Source organism: Atheta coriaria, unplaced genomic scaffold, assembly GCF_025399875.1.
Source record: "Atheta coriaria isolate IRGN ID8LTWV9N9 unplaced genomic scaffold, Caltech_Dcor_3.1 hic_scaffold_9_pilon, whole genome shotgun sequence".
Lineage (NCBI taxonomy): Eukaryota > Metazoa > Arthropoda > Insecta > Coleoptera > Staphylinidae > Dalotia > Dalotia coriaria.
In genome coordinates this window covers 246,000-268,425 of record NW_027045451.1, presented here as the reverse complement: position 1 = coordinate 268,425, position 22,426 = coordinate 246,000, and the positions used below count along the sequence as shown (strand labels likewise).

Sequence of the window (22,426 nt, the reverse complement as noted above, 5' to 3'; positions counted from 1 at the left end):
AAGCTTTAAATCTAAATTATGTTAATGGTTTCCAATTTAGAATTTAATCTACTTTCCGAATCCGAAATCAGAATTTAAAAATTCCCATTATTACAAAACCTGCATTTGCTGAAAAAAGATTTCGTCATAAAAAAGGCAAAACATTTTTCTTTTTTATGTCGAATACAGTTTTCAGTAAAATTGAAAATAGGACGTGAACAGTTAGCGTTAGAAAAAAAAGTTACTAAAATAATCGATGTAGAATTAAAATCCCTATCAGAAACCGAAAACAGAATTTAAAATTTCCAACTTTTAATTTTCTACATAAAAAAGAGAAATCTTTTGCCTTTTTTATAACAAAATCTTTTCTTTAAAAATTTTTTGTGCCATTTTTATCATTTTTTAATAAGAATGCTATCTTGTAGAGATTTTTTCAAGGATTATGAATATGAAGCTCTTTTTTATCTAGGCCTTTTAGTTGTCGAGATAATCAGATAATTAGTTTCTTTTTTGTGTTCAAACTTAAAAATTGGAATTTTTAAATTCTGTTTCCGGATTCTGATCATGAATTTAATTCTACATCGATTATTTAAGTAACTTTTTTGCATATAATTAACCGTTTAGGCCCTATTTGCAATTTTAATGAAACAATTGCATGCCGTCGGAATAATTTAATTTACAGGATTAAAATAGTAATTATCTCGACAACTAAAAGGGCTAGAAAACAAAGAACTACATATTCTTGATCCTCGAAGAATTCTGGACAAGATAGCATGCTTATTGAAAAACGATAAAAATGGCACAAAAAATTTTTAAAGAAAAGATTTTGTTATAAAAAAGGCAAAAGATTTCACTTTTTTATGTAGAAAATTAAAAGTTGGAATTTTTAAATTCTGTTTTCAGTTTCAGATAGACAATTTAATTCTACATGGATTATTTTAGTAACTTTTTTTGCTAACGTTAACCGTTTAGGCCCTATTTGCAATTTTACTGAATACAGCATTCGACATAAAAAAGAGAAATCTTTTGCCTTTTTTATGATGGAAACTTTTCGAGGCATCTTCGAGCGAAAATAATTTTAATAAAATAGTTTGACCCTGTTATTCGAGCAAAAATAATTTAAACAAAACAGTACACCCCTGTTCTTCGACAGAAAACAATTTTTAAACATCCTTTTAATGAGCATTTCAGAGCACTTAATAAGAATTTAAAGGGAAGACAATGTGTACAGGAGATACAGGGTGTTTTCAACAGAAAATAGCAAGACAATCACTTGAATTTGAGCACATTTTTATTAAATTATATCATAAATACATGTATTTGCTGCAAAAACACTTTCAAAAAATGCACAAATGTATGTTGTATGCTCACATCGCAAACGCAAGCCGCCGCTGCTCTTGTCTCAACCATATAAAATGCTATTGTCTACAAAGTTAAAACTCTAATAACTTATTAATCATATTATCACAATGCTTTCAATTGGAAACACATACGCAAAAACCCATTGCCCTCGCACAATTAGTAAGAAAAATGCAACAGAAAACAGAATCAACTATCACGATGATGGCGCTAAAGGTGCGTTGGTATAAAAATCGCCTTACAACTAATCTTTCGAACACGTTTGCTACACGAAGAAAATCTACTGGTGTTTGGTATGTCGCTTAGTCATTTTGTAAATTCGTATCATAAAAATATATACTTTGTATAAATGCATCGTATGTCATCCTGTGCGCCAGTCGGATTATGTGTATCGTTTAGTTTAATCAATTACATTATCGAAACAAACAAATTTGAAAAAAATTAGTCGGAGGTGATGGGGGATAGTACTGTCTAAGTACACGTCGGTGTTGGCTTCGTCGGTTGTTCTAGGCGGTCGAGCAGTGTTACATCACCACGCTGGAAGTCTTCTTCAAGACGGAATCGTTGTGGTTGAGCACGAGGCTGCCGATCAACGCGACCAGCGCACGATCCAGCCACGTTACTGGGTTCGGATAAATCAATCCACCTTCATAGAATCCAAGATGTCCGCCGTGTGCAACTTCTACATACAAGGTCTTTTTGCGTTTCACTACAAACACAAAAAATACATTAACACATCAATTAAATACTTAAAAAGTGAATATCTTACTTGCAAACTCTTTGATAGGTTCCAAAAGTTCTTCGTGCACAATTGGATCATCCTTGGCGTTGATAAACAGCATAGGAACTTCGATATTATCGAGATAGTTGATGCAAGAGCTCCATTTGTACAAAGCAGAGATGCTTTTGAAGTTGGTCATCTTGCGTGTGTAAGCATCATCCAGTTCAGGTAGCGTAGCCGCCGAAATAATCTCATGTTCCACCAATCGGTGACGTTGCTTCACCTCGTCGGAAAGCAGCATGTGTCGATGGCGCAGGATAATACCTTTCATGTTCTCCGTCATCACGTACAAGTAGAAGCGGCGGAAGTTTTGCCAATTCAGCAAATAGTGCGTGCCCCTAATTGACATTAATCACAAACAGTTACATTCAATTCAAGCGAATAGATTAGAAAAATTTAGCGTACTTAATGGCGTTGTAGCCCTGACAAATTGAAACGGCGCCGATTATCTGCGGTGGACGCTCGCGTTCTGTCTCACCCATGTATTTCGTGACAATGTTACCACCCAGGCTGAATCCGATGCATACCAGTTGCGTATTGGAATGCTTAATGACAAGATGTGTGAGCATTTCATGAAAATCGCCAGTATTACCTGTAAATATAAATTTAATTAAGTTTATCTACTTTCAGTGTCATTTTTCATGTTTTTTAAGACCGTGACTAAATACTTTAATAATTCCCACGTACCATAACTGAAAATGCGTGGTGATGTCACTGGTACACTGTGCAAGGCACCAACGTGATTGAGCACAGCGCAGCGATATCCATGACATTGCGCCCAGTGGACGAAAGTCCTGATGTAGACGCTTTCGGAAGTGTTTCCGATGCCAGGCACAATGGCAATTGTCACATCATCTACAAAAAAAAAATTTTTAATTAAAAAACAAAATTAAAATTTTTCTGATGATACCTTCACTTATTGCACCCAAAGGTTGATATAAATCGTAGGTGAGGGTACTGCCATCCTGCAGGACAAGATACACCCGCTCGCCGATAGGCCACGGACATCTCACACGACCAATAATACTATGCAGTATTGTTTGAATATGCCCGCTAAATCCCCATAATCTCGTCGGGGAATACCTAAAATTAAAAAGCAGAGATAAAAACATGTTCAGCATGAAAAACAGTTCATTGTGCAGCTGCTGGCAGCGTTTCTAAACTAAGTGGGCGTGTGTTTTGTTTGTGGAAATATTTGAGACGATCCGGTGCGGGTTCATCGGCATCCGCCGCCCTCACCTCACCGAGAAAAGTCAATAATCACAGCTCAGGTCGCAATCCAAATTCATGAATGAAGGCGAGACATCTCATGAATCATCATATCATAGTTTTTTCTAGTTTATTTTGGTTAGTAAACACATAAAATGATAAAATAACTCTTTTTGTGGATTTGTTGATTAATCAAATATTGTTTTGCGCGTTATGTTGATATTTGCGACGTAGAATATGTCCAGCATGAGGAAAATATCGATTCGACGCTTTTTCCAAGCCACCTCGGGGCCTCGGAGTGTGTTTAGCAGTGCGTTCGGTTGTGTAATGGTCGTAATCAATGGCAATAAAACGTAAAACCGGCGCGCTCACGCCATTTGCATCCTTTTTACATTTATACAACATACGCTGTGGTTTTCCGGAAAACACTCGAATCGATATAGATCGGGTCGAGGGCGATAACGCAGCGCAATCACTTTTTGTTAAGTGGACAGAAAAAAAAAACACATAAGCGCGCAGTTTATTGACGAAAACACGAAAACCACACGAATTGTTATTTTCGAGGCATAATTCGCCTTTGTTGAGCGTAAACGAATTTTAATTAACAATAACACGCTTGCATGAACACTCGTTGTGCCAAAAAAGTTAAACAACTTGTGTTTTTTTTATTGTTTCGAGTTTCGGAACGCAATTTCTAGTGTTTTTTTTTTTTCGGCGAAAATGACGTCAGAAGATTGGTGAATCCCTTGTGACAAACGCGTCATTTTCGCCACGTTTCCTCCATTTCTTGGAATGTGTCTAGCAGGCGGAAAATATTTGGGTCGAGGTCGGGTCGAGTACGGAGGGCCCAACTCATCCTGACCTACAACCGATTCCCAGATACAAACACACAACGTGCGTCATTGAACAAAACACCCACGAAAGCAACAATTACGCAAATAAACCGAAAAGTGCACAAATTCTGAATGAATATCGTAGTAAAATGTTGGATTAAATTCGTAATTCCCCAGAGAGCACTTCTGCACTTTTCTTGGCAAGCGTAACGGGTCGGAATCCCGCCTAAAAATAGCCACATTCAACAGAAGTTTAATTATATTAAATACTAGCTTTAACCCGCGAATATCTAAAATAATGAAGTTGCATCCGTACGCGTCTGTAGTCACAGAAGAAGTAACAATGAAGTAGAATGGCGGGAAGTTTAAAATGGCTGAAAGTATAGTCTATGGAAGTATAGTGTACAGTCTCCATAGTGTAGTCAATTGGATTTGATGTTGACGTAGCTGTCGGTAATACAGTGTGATAATACAGTGTGATGGTACTATAGTACTTAGGTTTGAGCTTCATTGCTGGAATGCTAGATGGCGTTAAAGTAGTCAAATAGCCAGATGCAGAGGTATTATTGGCTAAACAATTTCTTTATTTTATTTCAAAAATATTTTTTTTTATTAAATAAAAAGTAGCCTATAACCATTCGGGGACCACGAAGAATATGTGTACAAATTTTCATGATGATCGGTTAAGTAGTTTTTGCATGAAAGTGTAACAAACATCAGGACTTTCGCATTTATAATATTAGTAGGGATATTTCTGTTTTTCTTCAAAAACTAACATATTATTATCACATACAACAATTGTTAGCTTAAAAAATAGCACATTGAGAAATGGTGGTCGAGATATTTGCGTTTCGCGTATTGTTTTTGAAAATAATTTGTAAATGCGAGCACGTACAATACTTTCACCGGGCGTTTTGCATTTTATTTTCTTCCTTCCTTTCTCGTACACATTCCGAATCTACACGTCTCCAGCCATAGCAATTACTGCACTTGTTGCAACAAGCAATTGTTTGCGGTCATGACTCATTGCAGCGCTGCAACAATATTTTCTAATTGCAGCCGCTGGAAATTTCATTCACAAGTTACATAAATGCGCGCACACGGAGCAGAAAAACATTTCCTCGCAATTATTATTAATGTATAATCGCCGGCGATTATGCCGCGCATGTTTTGCTTCAACTTTTTTTTGCAAAAAAAAAATACGAAGCAAAAAAATTTGCGATTGACGCAAACGCTTGGGATAATTACATTCGGCGAATGCATCGCATCGGGTAGCAGACAAATACGGCTAATAAAATTTAATAATATCTTGCGTGGTTGGCGAGTGCGGCTTGTTTCGGACTAATGCGTAATTGTTTGTGTATTATTAATTTTAATTCTCTTCGCGGCACGACAGTTTCATTCACATGAATTAATTAATTACTACATAATATAGGTACTTTTCTTTTAACGGATTTCAAATTCGTAATTTACATCGAATTCTCTAAAAGATAAGCTAGTTAAATTGCAAATCTGAGAGATGGAATTCTAATTCATACGAAAAAATGAACAAATGAGAGTCAGCTAAAGCATTAGCCACGTACGGTGCCCTGAACACGAGTCACTTCTACCGCTAGCCTCCTAAGGAACCCTGAATCGAGTCACTTCTACCGCTAACCTCCTACGGTGTCCTGAACACGAGTTACGTCTACCGCTACCCTCTTACGGTGCCCTGAATAAAGTCACTTCTACCGCTAGCCTCATACGGTGCTCTGAACACGAGTCACTCTACCGCTACCCTCGTACGGTGCCCTGAACACAAGTCACCTATCGATGAAATAATCATAAGGAAAATGGACAAAGCGAAAAATCGAAATTCTTACCGCATTTAAGATTAATTAACACAGATAAATTTAATAATCCCAAAAAATTCCATAACTCACTCAATTATCCCACCTATTGTATAATTTACTAATCTAATCAGTAAATATTCACACCTGAGTTGCCATGGTCCTTGAACGACCTTCAACTATCTGCACTATACCGTTAAACATAATTATTCCCATGCATAATTATTGATTATGGGTCAGGAAGAAACTAATATACGAGTCACACCCTAGCATAACATGATGTTGGTAATATTTTATTTTACTTGGCGCATTATTGAGGCCACTTACTCGTACAGCTGACGTTATAAAAAAGTTATGACCTATAATTTGCCGGCATCAATTTATTCCGGCGCGCATTAATAAATAGATTCGATGAAAATATTCATTTCTCGCTGCGTCGAAGGACGAGGTCATGTCACATGAGACCAAATACACTTGTAGAACTCACACGCCTTGAATGCAGTGGCGTAGCGTGCCTTGTCGGGGCCCCGTATAAAAATTTTTTTGGGGGCCCTTATATGGAGGTAAAGGTTTTTCCTTACACACTTTGGGGGCCCCCGTGGCCCGGGGGCCCCGTATAATTGATACGGCAAATACGGCGGTAGCTACGCCCCTGCTTGAATGACAACTAATACGGTGACATTGCTAACAGTACAACACACAAAACATCAACTTTTATGAAAGACTTATCGTAAATGCGTCTCAAAATATTGTATTCTTATCAGCCGGGTGAGAAAAATAAGCGTCACTTAAAAATTAAAATGTTACATCAGTGTAATATACTCGTACTGTTATCTACTGTAGACTATTCTCATTTCGGTTTATCGCACTTGATGACTAATTTCTCATGTGTTTAAATAGGATAATTGTGAAAACCTATAAAATAAGTGCGAAATTCCTAGGTGATAACATAAGCATGAGTTTAGGTTAAAATATTTGACGAATTGCATTAGACATTCGTTGATCTATCGCAATATGTAAATTTAGATACTAAAATGGTGTACCAACACGCACATCAACTTAGTTATGTGATCGAGATAACAGCCCGACGCGAATATTGCATGTTTGAATACATTAGCAATAAATTGTGCCATCTACATGGAAGGCAAATGAATGGCAAACGGAAGTTTTTCGTCTTTGAAGTCAAAACAATCAAAAAAATTAAGTATTACGTTTTTTGTGACTCAAACACGTAAAAGCCACTAATTTTAGTCACGGGCGTGACTAAAGTGCAAATTTGTATATCAAAACCGTGGAAAAAGTGTTGTTTTAAAGGTGGAAGTAGAAAAAAAGCAAATAAATGACAAAAGTAAATTTTTCGTCTTTGAAGTCAAAACAATCGCGGATCAAAAAAATTTCAGTACGTTTTTTGTGACTCAAACACGTAAAACCACTAATTTTAATCACGGGCGTGACTAAAGTGCAAATTTGTGTATCAAAACCGCAGAAAAAGTGCTGTTTTAAAGGTGGAAGTAGAAAAAAAGCAAATAAATGACGAAAGTAAATTTTTCGTCTTTAAAGTTAAAAAGTTAAAACAATCAACAATAAAAATACAAAAAAATAAAAGTCGGTCGAGTAGAAACAAATGAAAGTAAACCTAAAAATTTCACGAGTTTGGTAAACAATGCGATCATCGCTTCATTTAGGATACAAGTATAATTAATTATTAAGCCATACTCGTGATTAATTGTACGCTGTAGGTATGAATCATGCATAAATTCGCATCGCGAGCGTCGTTTTCACGTGATGATTGCGTGCGCGAATTCAAGCGCGACGCGCCTTGAACCTCCAGCCTACTCGATATTGTTATTATTATTTTATAACGATTACGAAATTCAAATTACTTTATTACCGGCAATCAAGCGCGCATGCGCAATGTTTATTTGTTTAAACATTAAACCATCCGAAATCTAACAAGATAAATATTTGCGGAGAACGGTACATTGTAAAATGTGTTTCTATGCCTCATCCTCCACTTCTCTTTACTTCCTTCTTTGGGTACAACCGGTACAAGTTCAAGATCAACAACATACAATGTGTTTAAAGTATGAATTATTTAGTTGTGTTAAATTAATTAAAATTAAATGAAAAACGTTTTGTTTTACTTACGGTTCTAGAATTAACGGTGCAATCTTCTTCACGGTGTCCAGGAAGTTAACATCGCCGCAGCAGATGACCGGCTTCTGAGGCTGGCTGTGTACATTCAGCATGCGAAACAGCACGCAGAGGATCACGGCGACGACGGCAAGCAACGCGGTCGACATCCTAACAAATCTCTGTGTTTCGGTGTTCGTTCTCTTCGCACATCGGAATTTCACCGCTTTTGTTTATCACAACACGCCTCCCCGTCCTCCGGTGTTGATGATAATGCAAGCGCGTACGACAACAGCGAGCGCCTTGGCGTGACTGAATGGAATGGCAATTTTGTAATGGTAACAATGTAATCGAGTCCTGCGCGTTCGACCGTGGCATGCGCGCGAGCAACAGCTGAAGTTGAAAAAACCTGCTGCGGTGACGGCGAATTTTGATTGTTTAACATAGGCAACACAATATACACCAATCCTTATACGTTGTCTATACATGTCTAAACAAATGTTATGTTATATTATGCTTGGAAACTTATTAGGAAAAGAAAAAATGAACGGAAGAGCTAATTTCTGACACGAATCTGAATGATTACGTTAATTGGCATCGATTTGAGCGTATTTCCATGCGTTAAAAAGCATAATTTGCGCAAATTGCATGAAAATTGCACGGTAATTTGTCCTAGCACTTGAACTTGTGATATTATCCGTCTCACACTCGCGATGCATTGCGCTGCATAGGGAAAAAGTGAAACTTTCGGTTTCATTTCCCCCGTTAAACGCCAGTCGCGGTAAAAGTGCATCCCGTTGCAATTTCGCGCGACCAGACAAGATTTCATTAGATTTCGATCGTCGGCGGCGAGTGGTTGCATCGCAAAACTATTTCTTCAACTTCAAACAACAAAATATTCCTCAAAACGTAAGTGAAAACAATATTTAAAACAAAAACTAAATTTTCCAACAAAAAAATCAAACTTCACAAACTTTTTTAACAGAAATTCAAAGAAAAATCTAAGTGAGAGTGAAACCTAACTTGAACTTCGCAAAGATCAATGCCAAATCGGACTTTTACTATTTGCGTTCGCGCTTTCCTCGTATATAATACATTATGCATTCAACTTTCCCCGTGGTAGATAAAATTTATTACACTGATTTCATGTGGTATGTGTGTGCCTAGATGCGATCGTCCATGATCAAACTGGTGTTGTTGTCGTTGCTGATTGGCGCGACGAAGGCGGCGCACTTTCGCATGATGATGTTCGGCCTGTTGGGCCTCGCCGGTCTCTGGATGATGAATAACGTTGCGAGGGCAAGCAGTGGAGCTACATCCGAAGACCGCGGGCAGGGATTATTCCCGAATTTCAGCGTCGCAAGTTTAGCGAATCGTTTTCTCACCAAACGCTCCGTAGATAATCCCGTAAACATCAACATCAACTGGGAAGCTGTCTTGGAAAATGATTTATCCACGTGTACACGCAGTTATGTTTGTCAGATCGTCGCAGCAGAGGAAGCAGACTTGCACCCGGAGGAAGCCATCATGCTTAATATTATTAAGTAAAAAAACACAAATTTTGTGTTTTTTGTTGATTTTTACTTATTTTTTGCTTCAGGCAGTCGAAAGAAGTCGAGAGTAGTAACTGGGCAACGAAACAAATTCATCTTGCGGCGCGTAGTGGTGAAAAGTGGAGAAATAAGTCGGTTTGTATGAAAATCTACAAGCGTTGTCCTTATACAAGTGCTACGATGCGGCAGTTATTGAGCACCCTTAATGTGGACTCGCGTAAATAAGTTTTTATCTTTTTCTTGATCAAGCCGTATGTAAATTAATTTAAATTTTATTAAATGTTGTTTTGTGTACAACCGTGCGAGTGTGTTACTTTTTACCTTTCGATTTTCCACCACCAGTTGTAAGTGGTTGACCTGTCGCAGTTGCTAATTTCTTTTTCAGCGCTAGCAGAATATCTACCTGCGGTTGCACTTCGGTCTTAGTGGCACCGCTTTCCTTTAATTTGCGTACCACTTGACCCTGAATCAGAAAACATTTAGTGTTATTAATTAATTATATAAAATTAATGAAGTGATTGAAGTATTTAACCTGTTTTTCTATTTCGGCTTCGATGGTTTTGACGTCCACACTTGGATTTGTGGAGTTTTGCGTCTGCGCAGTTTCTAGTTGTTTTTTTAATGACAGTAAGATGGTAACTTCCGGTTGCCATGTTGATTTTTCAGCACCACTGGATTTAAGCGCTCGGACTTTTTCTCCCTGCGCTTGTACAGCTTTTTCTAATGATGCAACATCACCACTGGCCTGTGGTTGTGCTGCAGGTGTCTTTTTCGGTGATGATTTAGCACTTTTCTGTGCAGTTTCTAGTTGTTTCTTTAAATCCAATAAAATAGCGACCTCTGGCTGCCATTTTGTTTTCTCCACACCGCTTGATTTCAAAATGCGTACTTTATCCGCTTGTTCCTGCACAGCTTGTTCTAATTTTTTAATATCATCTGAAGCAGCACCAGACGCAGGTTTTTCCTGAACCCCACCGAATCGTTGCCTCAACTCATCAACCCTGGCAGTTTCTAGTTTCTCAAAAAGCGGCGCAGGTTTACCGATTTTATGCCCCGCAGGTATCAACATAACAATATCAGTATTATCAGGTGTTAATACGAAGTTATCCGCCGGGGCAGCGAGCTGCGACCGCAAAGCGCGGCTCGCATCCGGCATGTAAGGGAAAAGTAACGTGGCCAGCAAACAGGTAATATTACAGCAGATGCCAATCACCGTACCGGCACGTTTTCTATTAAAACAATCGGCAATAAGTAAACAAGTAAACAATCAACTGAACAAAACACTTACTTGTCTTCATCGGTGCCTTTTAGCAACACCCACGGCTGCGTGGCTTGCATGTACTGATTACCGTGCTTGGAAATGGCTAAAATGTGACGAATGCCATCACGCAGCTTGGTCTTCTCTAACGCTAAACAATACGCTCGTAATTCGCGTGCGCACAGCGCAAGCACGTTGAAATCGTCGTCGGTTGGGTGCATTTCGGGGATCATTGAGTTGAAGAATTTCTCCGTGAACACCAACGCACTAAATAAACCAAAAAATAAACATTAAGTTATTTTTTAAACACAAATTGTTTTTACCATAAATTACAGTTTCCTGTAAAACCTACCGATTACAAAAGTTGCCGAGATTATTCAACAACTCGGAATTAACTTTCGTAGCTAAATCCGTCCAGCTGAAACTTGAATCGGCGACTTCCGGACGAATGTACAATAAATAAAACCGCCAAACATCGCTAGGAATACCAGTATCCTGCGCATTATTACCAAAAACTCCAACTCCTCGCGACTTTGAAAACTTGCCATCTTCATAATTAACATATTCCGTCGCCATGATGTGTTTAACCAACACCCAACCCTCATTAGCTCCCAGCAAACACCCCGGAAACATAACCGAATGAAACGGCACGTTATCCTTGCCCATGAATTGAAACAATTCAACATTCACAGCCTTTTCAGGCTTCCACCACTTGGCCCATTGTTTCGTATACCTTTCAGTAATGGAAACATAACCTAGCGGAGCATCAAACCAAACATAAAACACTTTATCCCTGTAACCATCCATGGGTACAGGCACACCCCATTTGAGATCCCTAGTAATACAACGAGGTTTCAAACCTTCTTTCATCCATGACCTTGTAATCACCTTGGCGTTGTTCGTCCAGCCATCCGGAGCAGTTCTCATCCAATTTAGTAATAAAGGTTCCAGTTTATTCAATTGCAAGAAAAACTGCTCAGAATTTTTCATAACAGGCGCATTGCGACACACCTTGCATCGTGGATTCTTCAATTCGATAGCATTCACGAGTTTACCACAACCATCACATTGATCACCACGTGCATCTTCATAATTACACCCTGGATGTGGACAACCACCTTCAACGAATCTATCAGCAAGATATCTATTGCATTTTTCACATAATAATTGTTCAACGGATTGTGTCTCCATGAATCCGTTGTCGTTCAATGTTTTAAACATGTTTTGAACAACAACTGTTTGTTCCGGGGTTGTTGTTCGCCCGAAATAATCAAACCCGATGTTAAACCAGCGATAAATATTATTGTGAATTTCGAAATATTTATCACAGATTTGTTTAGGTGTTAAGCCTTCTTCTAAGGCTTTTGTTTCCGTTGCGGTACCATATTCATCTGTACCACCGATAAACAGTGTATTCCAATTGCATAATCTTGCAAAACGAGCGAAAACATCCGCGGATAACACGCATCCGATGATATTACCTAAATGTGGTACATTATTCACATAGGGCAGTGCAGCGGTTATTAAAATGTTTCGTTCTCCTTTGATGGGTAATACTGGGTTGACTTCTTTTTTGGGCTGGGGAAGTTTACCCACAGCAGACCAGGCGGTTTTGGCTGCTGATAATTCTTCAGGTGTTACAGATACTTCCTCTGTTGGAGTTGTTGAAGTTGGTGGAACAATAGAAGTTGGATATTTAGCACCTGTTAAGAGTGCTTGGATTGATACTAAACCTGGCGTGAGTTTGTATTTTGCCAAAGCATCTTGCATTTGTTTTTCTTTGGATAACTTTGTCAGCCATTTTGTTAGATTATCAAAAGTGTCCAGATATTCTTTTTTAATGATGGATCACTCAACAATGGGTATAAAGTTGACCAAAGTGCAATGTCATGTAATAAAACTGCCTGTGATCATTTAATAATAATAATTTTAAGTTAAAAAATGTTAAAATATGATTTTAAACTTTTATAACTTACTTTGCTTGTATAAGAAGTTGCATAACCTTCTAGGACCTTCAGCAAACTCAACAAACTTTGTTTGTGTGCTGCTGATTTACCAGCAATGGCCAATGCAACACTAGGAGCAAGTTGACTTGCCTCAAACTCCAACCATTTTAGGGATACTTTTTCATCTTCAGGTTTACACAACCCAAGAAGTTGTAGCACGGCATTTGATGAAAACAAACGAAGATCTTCGTTAATTTGCACCACAGGTAGACGTTGTTGAGATGGACGCGATTTATCTAATAAAAAATATTAATTATAAAGATTTTTAAGTTGCGAGTCAACTAACGGTATTTTAATTGTGGTAGTTGTATTACATACCAGCTGGTGTAAATATTTCCAATTTATAATCAGATTTCTGCGCGTAATTAAACGCCACGACGAGTTTTAACGTCGCCGGGTTGTTCTCGTTGGTCGTTATAGTCCACATTTTCGTAGGAAATGTGGAAAACACGACCGTGATGCAATGATCTATGCCGGTGAGTCAATCTCGTCAACCTTTTAAAGGTTATGATGAATGCACACACGGCGCACACGTCAGAAACGTCAGGTGTACATGTGGAACGTGCGAAAATCTCGCAATTTATTTAATTTACTGTTTTCTTAAATAATAAAAACATAATTATAGTAAATAAATCATTTTAAATAGAATCTGCATTAGTCTCTGGCAAATAAATTTGTAAATATCTCTTAAATTCAATTTTTTTTAATTTTAAAAATTGAATTTTATAAAAGCGACGCCTGGTGGATATGTACAGAACTACTTCACACTATGTATGCTACCGAGGGATACTCAGTAAATAACGAATATAGGTAAATAACTGCGATTAACTGGCGCCAAATAAACATAACCGCTGAAACCAGAATTTTGTTTGCACATTTCCATCAGCACTATTTTTCATCATTCCATTGTCTCTGTGTATTAATCGAATGGTCTTCCTCACATAAGCAATAAACATGGTTGGATTCAAAGTAGACGACAAAGTCTTCGGCAAAGTGAAGGGATATCCCGCATGGCCAGCAAGAGTAAGTTAACAAATATTGAATTGCTTCTAATTCAAATAAATAAAACTTCTTAAACTAATCCCAATTATTTCTAAGGTGACTTCTGTGAATGGCAAACGATACGGCGTGGTTTTCTATGGCACAAATGAAACGTAAGCAAGTTTATATCAAGAAATGCAACCATTTTGGACTATAAATCGCTTGAAACTATCAAATTATTTAGTTTTAAGTTGTTTAACAGTCCTAGAAAAACTTTTGTAACCGCCGACTATCACGTTTAGAGCTTGTAGTGATGGTGCCAGTGTACAAAACATTCTCAAACAATAATTTCAGTTATAATTATCATGATTTGTATTGTAGTGGCACATTGAAACAAGACAATGTGTTTTATTACCTAACCAATAAGCACAAATTCCCCATGCAGAAGAGAAAATTCTACGCAGAAGCAATAAAAGATATAGAATTAGATATTGCAAAAGATGGAGGCACAGATGGCAATCCAAATGCTTTGGATGAAGAACATCCAGAGGAACAACGCGCACAAACGAAAGGAAACAAACGTAAACGGCAATCAAACGCGGGTAAAAAGTCATCGGACACACCGACAGCATCCAGCAAACGGATTAAACTACAAGATGCCAATCATAACCACGATGAGTCTCAAAACGAGAACACAAACAGCCAAAATATAGACACTGAAATTAATTTACCAATGACTGAAGAAACAAAGACTGAGGAAACTAATAATGATCCAGAACATGACAATGACAAGAATTTTCACCCTGATGGTGAAAAAATCGATGAGATTACCGAGGCAATACCTAAAAATGAACCAAAAACTATTGATAAACAAGAAACCGATGAAACAAAAGAAGAAATTAAAGAAAATCCGTATTATACTGGAGAAATCAACGTAAAAGATGTCAATTTGTTACCTGATATTTACCTGACTGCTATTACGACTTATGTAAATTTAATCTTTTTATATTTTTCATTATTATTAATAATTAATGTCTATTTTGTTTTGTAGGCTGAACGCGTGCAAGATAATAGTCATTTTTATAAAATCAACAAACCCGATGCAATATCACTGGACAACGCAGATGATTCCAGATTAAAAGTGCTTCCGATCAAAATCGGCGCTGATAATTACTGTGGCCTTATTTATCATCCTCAACCATTGGATATCTTCCGTTCGGAATATGACAGAGCAATAGCCGAAGCAAAATTAGTCCAAGAATTACTAGGTAATTAATATTTTCGCTTTCAGAATAAAAAATATATAAAATTATTGTTTTAGAGTTGAAAGCAGAGATAGAAGTTGGTAATTTAGACATTTCCGATCATCGCTTCATCAAAACACTCAACTGTGACGATGATTACGTTGTCAGTGAGACAAATTCATCCCTAGTTGCGTATAAAAAGTCTAAACTACAATGGCTGCAACGCGAGATGGAAGTTTTTAAATTATTAATCGAAATTAAGAAGTGTTTGGGCCTCAAAGAGGCAAAAACACAAGACGCATTAACCTACATGAAACAATTGTTAGATTCAACAATCGAAGCAATATCTTTGAAGAAGCGCTCGTTTTTTGTTGATACAATCGTCCGCCTCGGGAAATACGTTGGTAATATCAGGGAGTGGATGTTGGAGGATAAAGAAGTGGAGAAATTCGAAGAGGATGCGAGTAAAATACGTGAAACTGCTGATGAGATTCTAAAAAAAGTGAGGGGATTGTTTGAGTATGGAGAACCTGCTGATAAGTTTTTGGAAAACTTTGACAAGGATTGTGAGGTGTTTAATGAGGCTACAAAAGGTATGAGTGAGGCGGAAGTCTTCTCATTGTGTGCTGAACCTTGTAAGTTAAATAATTTTGAAATAATAACGATTGTTTTGATGTTAAATTAATTTCAGTGTCAAGAAAAGCTCAACTAGAGTTAATTTTTGATGAGCAGGCGTATGCAGAGGATGCAAACAATGCGGATGCGATGTACACACCCGACTGAACATTCAGACGCGTTGTTTCTTACTGTTATAGTATTTTTCTACGAGTATTCCACTAGTTTAACCCCCAAATGTTGATATATTTGTACCGTTAATATGTTTTATATCGAATTTTGCTACTGAGGAAAAATATAACCTTAAAAAACGTGCTGGGTTCGCTAAAATAACAAGTCGCAGGCGTTTTTAAAAAGGCAAAAATATTATATGAAAACCTTTCCTTCCAAAGGTTACAAGTTAGATCCGTGTGTACGTATTGGAAAAGTTAAAGCTATTACATCGAATATTTTCCCTTTATCATTTTTTTTGTTTGTTATATAGTAATGTTTTGGTTGGTTGTTTTTCTCCTCATCATGATAGGCAACACGCGATACACTTAGAAGTTAAGTTTAGTTAGTAATAATGCTAATGTACAATTTTGCTCAAGATTAATTTCTCTCTTTCCATCATCTTGTTGCCATGTTTTACACAAAGTTTAATAACATAATGATAATTAATCGTTCTTCAATCGCAATTGTTAACACAAACTGATCGGTTTCCTTCGTGCGTTAAATAGTTTTCTCATTTTTTTTATTATTTTTCTTTTGTTAATTTATACTTATGATTAATATATTTATATATATAACGAAGAACAAGAGGCGAAGAAACGTCAGAACTTAAATAATAAACATTAAAATTGGAAGTCTCCGACAGAGGGCGCTGGGTATTTGACAGATACAATGAAAAACATTTGAGTTGTAGGTATTTTTGTGCAAAAATCGTAACGTGGGGTTTGTTCATCTTGTTCATAATACACCCGAGGTTTTGGGGGGCGGCAGCGGCGGCGAGCGGAGGAGAGCGTTGCTAGCACCGTCATTGTTTTAGTTTCTGCGTGTGTCTCATCTTACTTAAAATACGCCTAATTTAGTTTGTTTTAGAAGTTTCAGTTGTAGCGTCACAAGGTTTTTTTTAGTTTAGTGTTAAATCTGAGGAAACATTTATGTACATTATTACACACGACAACACGATTACAACGAATATATGAATATGAAGCCACTTGGTAGTTTTACATTTACGACGCTCGCGTCATTGTGCAGCATTCATTACAAAATGGACAGATATACAAATGTATAATATAAATATATAGTGTAGAGTTATAACATGATAACTGCTCCCCGCACGCGCATGCGCCTCACCCCCAGCTAGCTAGACTCCACCATCTTTACCGCACGCATATTTTTCTTGTTTTTCTTTTCTAATAATTAGTATGTGGCACTTTGTAAAATACGTGTAACATTTAATGCGCTTTGCGGAACACTTGTGGTCGTATTCTCTGCGTTTGATAATAATTGATTGGATTTTTTTAAATGTTTTGCTTTTTTTTCAGTTACTTGCATTCGCGCATGCGCTCCACATACGTTTGTTGTTGTTGTTCGGGTAAATTGTGTGTGTGTGTAAGTGTTTGTGTGTGTTTTTAGTTTTACTTTTCAAAGAGAAATAAAGATAATATATATGTATATATAAAATATGCTTGGAAAAGCACTGCTCGGGTGTGTTGTGTGTATGGTGTGTGGTGTGCTCAGAAGAGGACGCACGCGCGCCTCTTCTTCTTCTTCACCTGCAGGGCGGCGCGCGTCGCCGTCTCAAACACCTCGCGCACGCCCTCCTTGCTCTTCGCCGAGCACTCGAGGTATGCGAACGCGTTGATCTTCTCGGCCATGGCGCGCCCGTCCTGCGGCTTGACCGGCTCCTGCTTCATCTTCGACAGCTCCTTGATGGTATTCGGATCATTACGCAGATCCTTCTTATTCCCAACGAGAATAATCGGCACGTTCGGGCAGAAGTGCTTCACTTCGGGCGTCCACTTCTCTGGAATATTCTCGAGGGAGTCGGGCGAGTCCACCGAGAAGCACATGAGGATGACGTCGGTGTCCGGATAGGACAACGGCCGCAGGCGGTCGTAGTCTTCTTGCCCGGCTGTATCCCATAGCGCTAGCTCGACTTGTTTGCTGTCCACCTCGATGTCGGCGACGTAGTTCTCGAACACGGTGGGCACGTACACCTCGGGGAACTGGTCCTTGCTGAAGACGATCAGCAGGCAGGTCTTACCGCACGCGCCGTCGCCCACAATCACCAGCTTTTTGCGGATTGTAGCCATCGGACCTGCGGGCACAGAGCAACGCGGAGAAAACAGTTACACACGACTCTCGAACTGGATTCAACAGATCGGCGGGCCACTCATGCAAATACCGAACGAGTGACGTTAGCGGCGATGCCAAGTACACACTCGCTCTCACATACACACACAACAAACACACACGCAGTAGACTGCGTTTCTCACGCACCCGAAACCACACGCTTGTTTTTTTGAGATTACCTATGCTTGATCAACGTTAATTAGAGCTTTTTATCGATGCGGCGGGTTTGTGAACTGCGCCAACACCCGGTATACTGCTGGTTGCGGCCCGCTTGCGAGCTATCTGACAACAGAGCAACGCAAAATGGCCGCTATCATGTCTCGTCGCCTCGTCCCACACGACCGCGACACGCTTGAATTGACGCTAGAAACTGATCTGCAAAAATAAAACCGGCACGTTTACGAAACCAACCGAGTATTATATGTAATGTAAACACCCACAATGCTTGGATTGGGTACAATCATCACCATCGGTGGCTTCAAACATGAAGGTTTTGTCGGTTGTGATAAATTCAAGTCGCGTTTATGAATGGACCAGCATGACAATACGAATGGCGCCCGAAGTTAAGGCGGGGATAGACGATTTGACGATGCACCAACACAGAAACAACCAATCATTCCGATATACACATATACAGAAACAAGACAGGAAATTCCAAGAAACGTTATCATTCATTCTTCCGAGAACTTGCTGTAAGGGTATTTCTAGTAGATGTATGCGTAATGATGCGCGTAATGAGCATGCTGGGCGTTGTCGACGGAATTTTTACGTGTAAACAATCGCAGTTTGCGCAGTATATAAAGGGCTGTTGGGCGCAGGGAGGCAGTGATGGTACAGTTGCATGTGTGTATGTCTTCTGACTCACCTTTATTCGTATCGCCGCCGTCGGACCAACAACAACTCAACATTCGTGGATGGATAGGGCCGTCGGTGAATTTCACTGATGCGTATTGCGCCGCGCAAATGTTTCTCGTGCATATATCGGAAAAATTCTAACGGAGAATGCAGAAAACGGACAGAAATAGAACTGACATAAACAAACCGTTCGCCCGTTTCGCTAAACTACGGTCGGGCTATGCTGCGCATGCGCATGGGATTGACGCAAGAGGAAATTTAAAACAGATTTAATATAATTAATGTTTGCAAAGCAGAAAACAATAAAAAGAAAACTTCATTTGAATATTATAGTTAAATTTCTTAAACAAATATTATATATTTAAGTTATTTAGTGTTATCTGGTGATAGTTTACGATTTAATCAAATATTTGACTTGAATGACATCAGGTACATAAACTTTAGTTCCAAAGTCGACCGCTAGAGTAGTACCCAACTATAACCACAGATTTCTACAATCCACCGCAAAACAAAACTTGAATATTTCTAGTTTATATTTTATTATTAAATAAAATGTTAAGTAGTGTTATTGTAACAAATCACATACGATGTTTGTCTACATCGAGTACTCTTCATGGCGTAGGTCGAATGATGAAGAAAATGATGACAAAACCCAGAAAACAAAAGTTTGTTTCCTTTTTTGTGTCTATTTATGAATTAATTTTTATAATTGTTTAGAAAATACATTGTTGAAGAGAAGCCCGTTTTATCAGCAGCCCAATCTTTGGGAGCAATCACAGGAGATGGCAAGAAGGCAGTCAACAGCAAAAGAATGAATGTGTTAAACAAACTGTTCATGAGACACATCACTGATTTAATGTCAACTGGAACTTATGCACATGCTTTTACAGGACATGGCATAGAAATTAACAGGGTATAATATATTTATACCATAATAGTATTAATAAAACTCAAAGAATCATTTGGATTGTTTTACAGGTCAAAGTATCAACAGATTTTCAGTTTGTCAAAGTTTACTGGCTTGCAAGATCTGATAAATTAGTAGAGAACATTGAAGATATTTTAAAATCACATGCTTTTGCACTGAGGCATGAATTAACACAATTGCATGTAGTGGGTATTGTGCCAAAGATAGAATTTGTTAAAGGTAAAAACATGAAATACTTGTTTTAAGAATAAAAACATTAATTTTATATTATTTTAAAGATAATCATTACACACTGCTAAAGTTATTAGATGACAAATTAGCACAAGCAGATTATGGTGAAGAACATGAACCTGTGGATCAAGCAAGTCGTTTAAAGAAAGAATTAGAACTTCAAACGAAATTGGAGTTCACTTTGCGTGAAAAAATCGAAAAACTTGACGAAATTAAACCATCGGATGAAACAGCTGAACAAGATATCAAACTAGATGCTCCAGAAATGCCACAAAACGTGCTGGGTTTAGACCGTGCTGATATAATGCAGCGTGTGATGAGAAACATTCAGAAATCACAAGGTTTACATCGAAAAACCAGCGAAAACTCGACAAATATTGGTTTATTAGCGAATGAAATCAATCAGGAACCGATTTCATACCCATCAATGCGTGTACAACGCGATGCATTCAGGGATTTCTTGAATAAACGCCTCACGATGCGACAGAAAATGCAGAAAGAAGATCGTAATGATCGCCCTGATTTAGATTATTTCGAAGAAGAGTGGAGAAACAAGCGAGAGAATGAGTTGAAAAAGTATGACTTTTATGAATATTTAGCTGATGAGAAAGATTATATTGAAGAAAACGATGAGATAAATGAAAAATAGATATTAGAATGCTTAAATTGTGTAAATCACGCAGTCATAACCATAATTGAATCATAACCTCAATTCACATAGGGAACTACAACATTTCTACGTCGAATTTTCGCTAAAATATCACTGTAGGAAACTGTAGTTGACTGAATATCATCAAGTTGGGTCGTATTTGAGTTTTCTTCGACTTCTACTTGCATATTTTGTCTAATCCAAGGATTAATGCACATGTAGTAAATAACTTCGATGATTGTAATGATACTAGCGCCGAAAAACAGTGATCCAATGCCACCAACATTAACTATAAATATTTATATAGATTTTAGTGAATTTTATGAAAATTTTATTGAAGTTTATGTTTCTTACCGATCAAATCGACCAAATCACGCATCACACGTCGATAATATCGCATCTTTGACGGGTAGAAATGAAAATTAAGAATTGTTTCGTATTCGTTTGAATCCAGTTCAGCAGATGAATTAGATGTTGATTTACCAACGTAGGTAATCACATTTTCCACGCAAGAAATCATGCAGTTACTGTTTGCAGCTCCGATTAGTATTTCTCGGTTGTTTTTAACAAGGCAATGGATTTGATCTAGGTTGGAGCAGAACTTAGCAGCATCTGCGCGTGCTGGTAAAAAGTATTGTGTGCAGTTGCATATTTCTAACTGCAGTCGAGCCATGTTTTCAACAATACATGCGGTGTAGCTGTATACACGAGACATGCGCAGTATGTTTTCCTCTGGAAATCGGCATTTGCGGATGTTCAGCGGGATACTACGCATGTTTTTATCATTGATAGTATTCTAAATAGGTTAGGATACAGAATAATTAAAAGAAAAATGTTAGGTTATTTTTTTTACCTTGAACTTGATGTAAACATCTCCGGTTTGAAATGAGCCTATAAACGGAGTTTCAAACACTTTTGATTGGCTGTACGCTATGTTTTCTTCACGACTGATGACAAAAGTGTGAATCCATTCACTGTCGACTTTAAAATGGACGCTCAACGTTAACATTTCAGAAGATTTCGCTGTCAAAACAAACGGTGTGCTTCTACAATCAAGAAATAATTTCAATTGTTTATTGTTTTGTTTTGTTGTTTGTTTTGTTTAAAATAACTTACTTGGTGGTCATGGAATTGATAGCGTAGCACCGGCCATAAATCGTTTGCATTGGTTGAAAGTGAGAACAACAATTAAACTCTACGTTCTTCCAGTAACATTTCCTCATTATATCTGTGCATGTATAACGCAGATTATTGAAGCGTGTGACGTTGGTGCGCATTGTATTACATGCTTTTTTCAATATTTGCCATTCTTGTACTTCGTTTGGGTCTGTGGGAGTTGTTTGCAGCCATTTTTCTTTCTTGAAACAATCCATTGTCAAAGACATACCAGGTTCAAAATACATGAATTCTTTTGCAAATGGAAAAAATGATGTTTCAGTGAGGTCCGATTCTGGTGGGATGAATTGTGGGAAGTCTACATATGAGGTTATGTTGCGTGGTCTCTCGCAGAAAACCACGGCTGGGAGATCATTTGTCCATCCAAGATACATGGTATCCACTGAGAGATTGATTGAGTTTGTTAGGTTGGCGTAGAGTGAACGCCACATTAACATTATTCCATATCCCTAAATTTTAAATTTATA

At 38.0% G+C, this 22,426-nt stretch overlaps 7 protein-coding genes across 9 annotated transcripts; 3 read left to right on the top strand and 4 right to left on the bottom strand.

Annotated features, from left to right (window-relative positions):
* Window positions 1-1,252: 1,252 nt before the first annotated feature.
* On the bottom strand, window positions 1,253-8,534 carry Hydr2 (abhydrolase domain-containing protein 2). Its single transcript, XM_065311542.1, has 6 exons — window positions 8,139-8,534; window positions 3,030-3,202; window positions 2,807-2,974; window positions 2,525-2,711; window positions 2,108-2,457; window positions 1,253-2,047 (listed from the first exon to the last, which is right to left on the bottom strand). The coding sequence occupies exons 1-6, from the start codon at window positions 8,291-8,293 to the stop codon at window positions 1,863-1,865; spliced, it is 1,218 nt and encodes a 405-aa protein (XP_065167614.1). The 5' UTR covers window positions 8,294-8,534; the 3' UTR covers window positions 1,253-1,862.
* A 273-nt stretch (window positions 8,535-8,807) lies between these two features.
* LOC135798661 (uncharacterized) lies at window positions 8,808-9,974 on the top strand. Its single transcript, XM_065311548.1, has 3 exons — window positions 8,808-9,032; window positions 9,291-9,667; window positions 9,724-9,974. Exons 2-3 carry the CDS (start codon window positions 9,291-9,293, stop codon window positions 9,899-9,901), a joined length of 555 nt encoding a protein of 184 aa, XP_065167620.1. The 5' UTR covers window positions 8,808-9,032; the 3' UTR covers window positions 9,902-9,974.
* On the bottom strand, window positions 9,933-13,469 carry MetRS (methionyl-tRNA synthetase 1). Its single transcript, XM_065311549.1, is given in 7 exon segments — window positions 9,933-10,139; window positions 10,209-10,905; window positions 10,965-11,201; window positions 11,287-12,766; window positions 12,769-12,834; window positions 12,898-13,176; window positions 13,259-13,469. Coding segments are annotated over 7 exon segments (3,021 nt in total). The 5' UTR covers window positions 13,368-13,469; the 3' UTR covers window positions 9,933-9,986.
* A 230-nt stretch (window positions 13,470-13,699) lies between these two features.
* On the top strand, window positions 13,700-16,095 carry LOC135798655 (uncharacterized). The gene is made up of 6 exons (XM_065311540.1): window positions 13,700-13,963; window positions 14,039-14,094; window positions 14,303-14,909; window positions 14,973-15,189; window positions 15,243-15,800; window positions 15,857-16,095. Exons 1-6 carry the CDS (start codon window positions 13,895-13,897, stop codon window positions 15,946-15,948), a joined length of 1,599 nt encoding a protein of 532 aa, XP_065167612.1. The 5' UTR covers window positions 13,700-13,894; the 3' UTR covers window positions 15,949-16,095.
* Window positions 16,096-16,126: 31 nt separating this feature from the next.
* Window positions 16,127-19,167, bottom strand: Rho1 (ras-like GTP-binding protein Rho1). Of its 3 annotated transcripts, none has more exons than XM_065311546.1 (3): window positions 18,986-19,128; window positions 18,300-18,495; window positions 16,127-18,085 (listed from the first exon to the last, which is right to left on the bottom strand). In XM_065311546.1, exon 3 carries the CDS (start codon window positions 18,078-18,080, stop codon window positions 17,502-17,504), a length of 579 nt encoding a protein of 192 aa, XP_065167618.1. In that variant the 5' UTR covers window positions 18,081-18,085; window positions 18,300-18,495; window positions 18,986-19,128; the 3' UTR covers window positions 16,127-17,501. The 3 variants fall into 3 exon arrangements, with proteins under 3 accessions (XP_065167618.1, XP_065167619.1, XP_065167617.1); XM_065311547.1 differs by lacking the exon at window positions 18,986-19,128 and adding an exon at window positions 18,561-18,669; XM_065311545.1 differs by lacking the exon at window positions 18,300-18,495 and having other exon boundaries at window positions 18,986-19,167.
* A 63-nt stretch (window positions 19,168-19,230) lies between these two features.
* LOC135798659 (putative ribosome-binding factor A, mitochondrial) lies at window positions 19,231-20,800 on the top strand. Its single transcript, XM_065311543.1, has 4 exons — window positions 19,231-19,640; window positions 19,693-19,888; window positions 19,954-20,122; window positions 20,182-20,800. Exons 1-4 carry the CDS (start codon window positions 19,528-19,530, stop codon window positions 20,781-20,783), a joined length of 1,080 nt encoding a protein of 359 aa, XP_065167615.1. The 5' UTR covers window positions 19,231-19,527; the 3' UTR covers window positions 20,784-20,800.
* Window positions 20,801-20,842: 42 nt separating this feature from the next.
* LOC135799688 (acid-sensing ion channel 2-like) lies at window positions 20,843-22,333 on the bottom strand. The gene is made up of 4 exons (XM_065312882.1): window positions 21,900-22,333; window positions 21,637-21,829; window positions 21,138-21,579; window positions 20,843-21,072 (listed from the first exon to the last, which is right to left on the bottom strand). Exons 1-4 carry the CDS (start codon window positions 22,331-22,333, stop codon window positions 20,843-20,845), a joined length of 1,299 nt encoding a protein of 432 aa, XP_065168954.1.
* Between the last annotated feature and the right edge of the window lie 93 nt (window positions 22,334-22,426).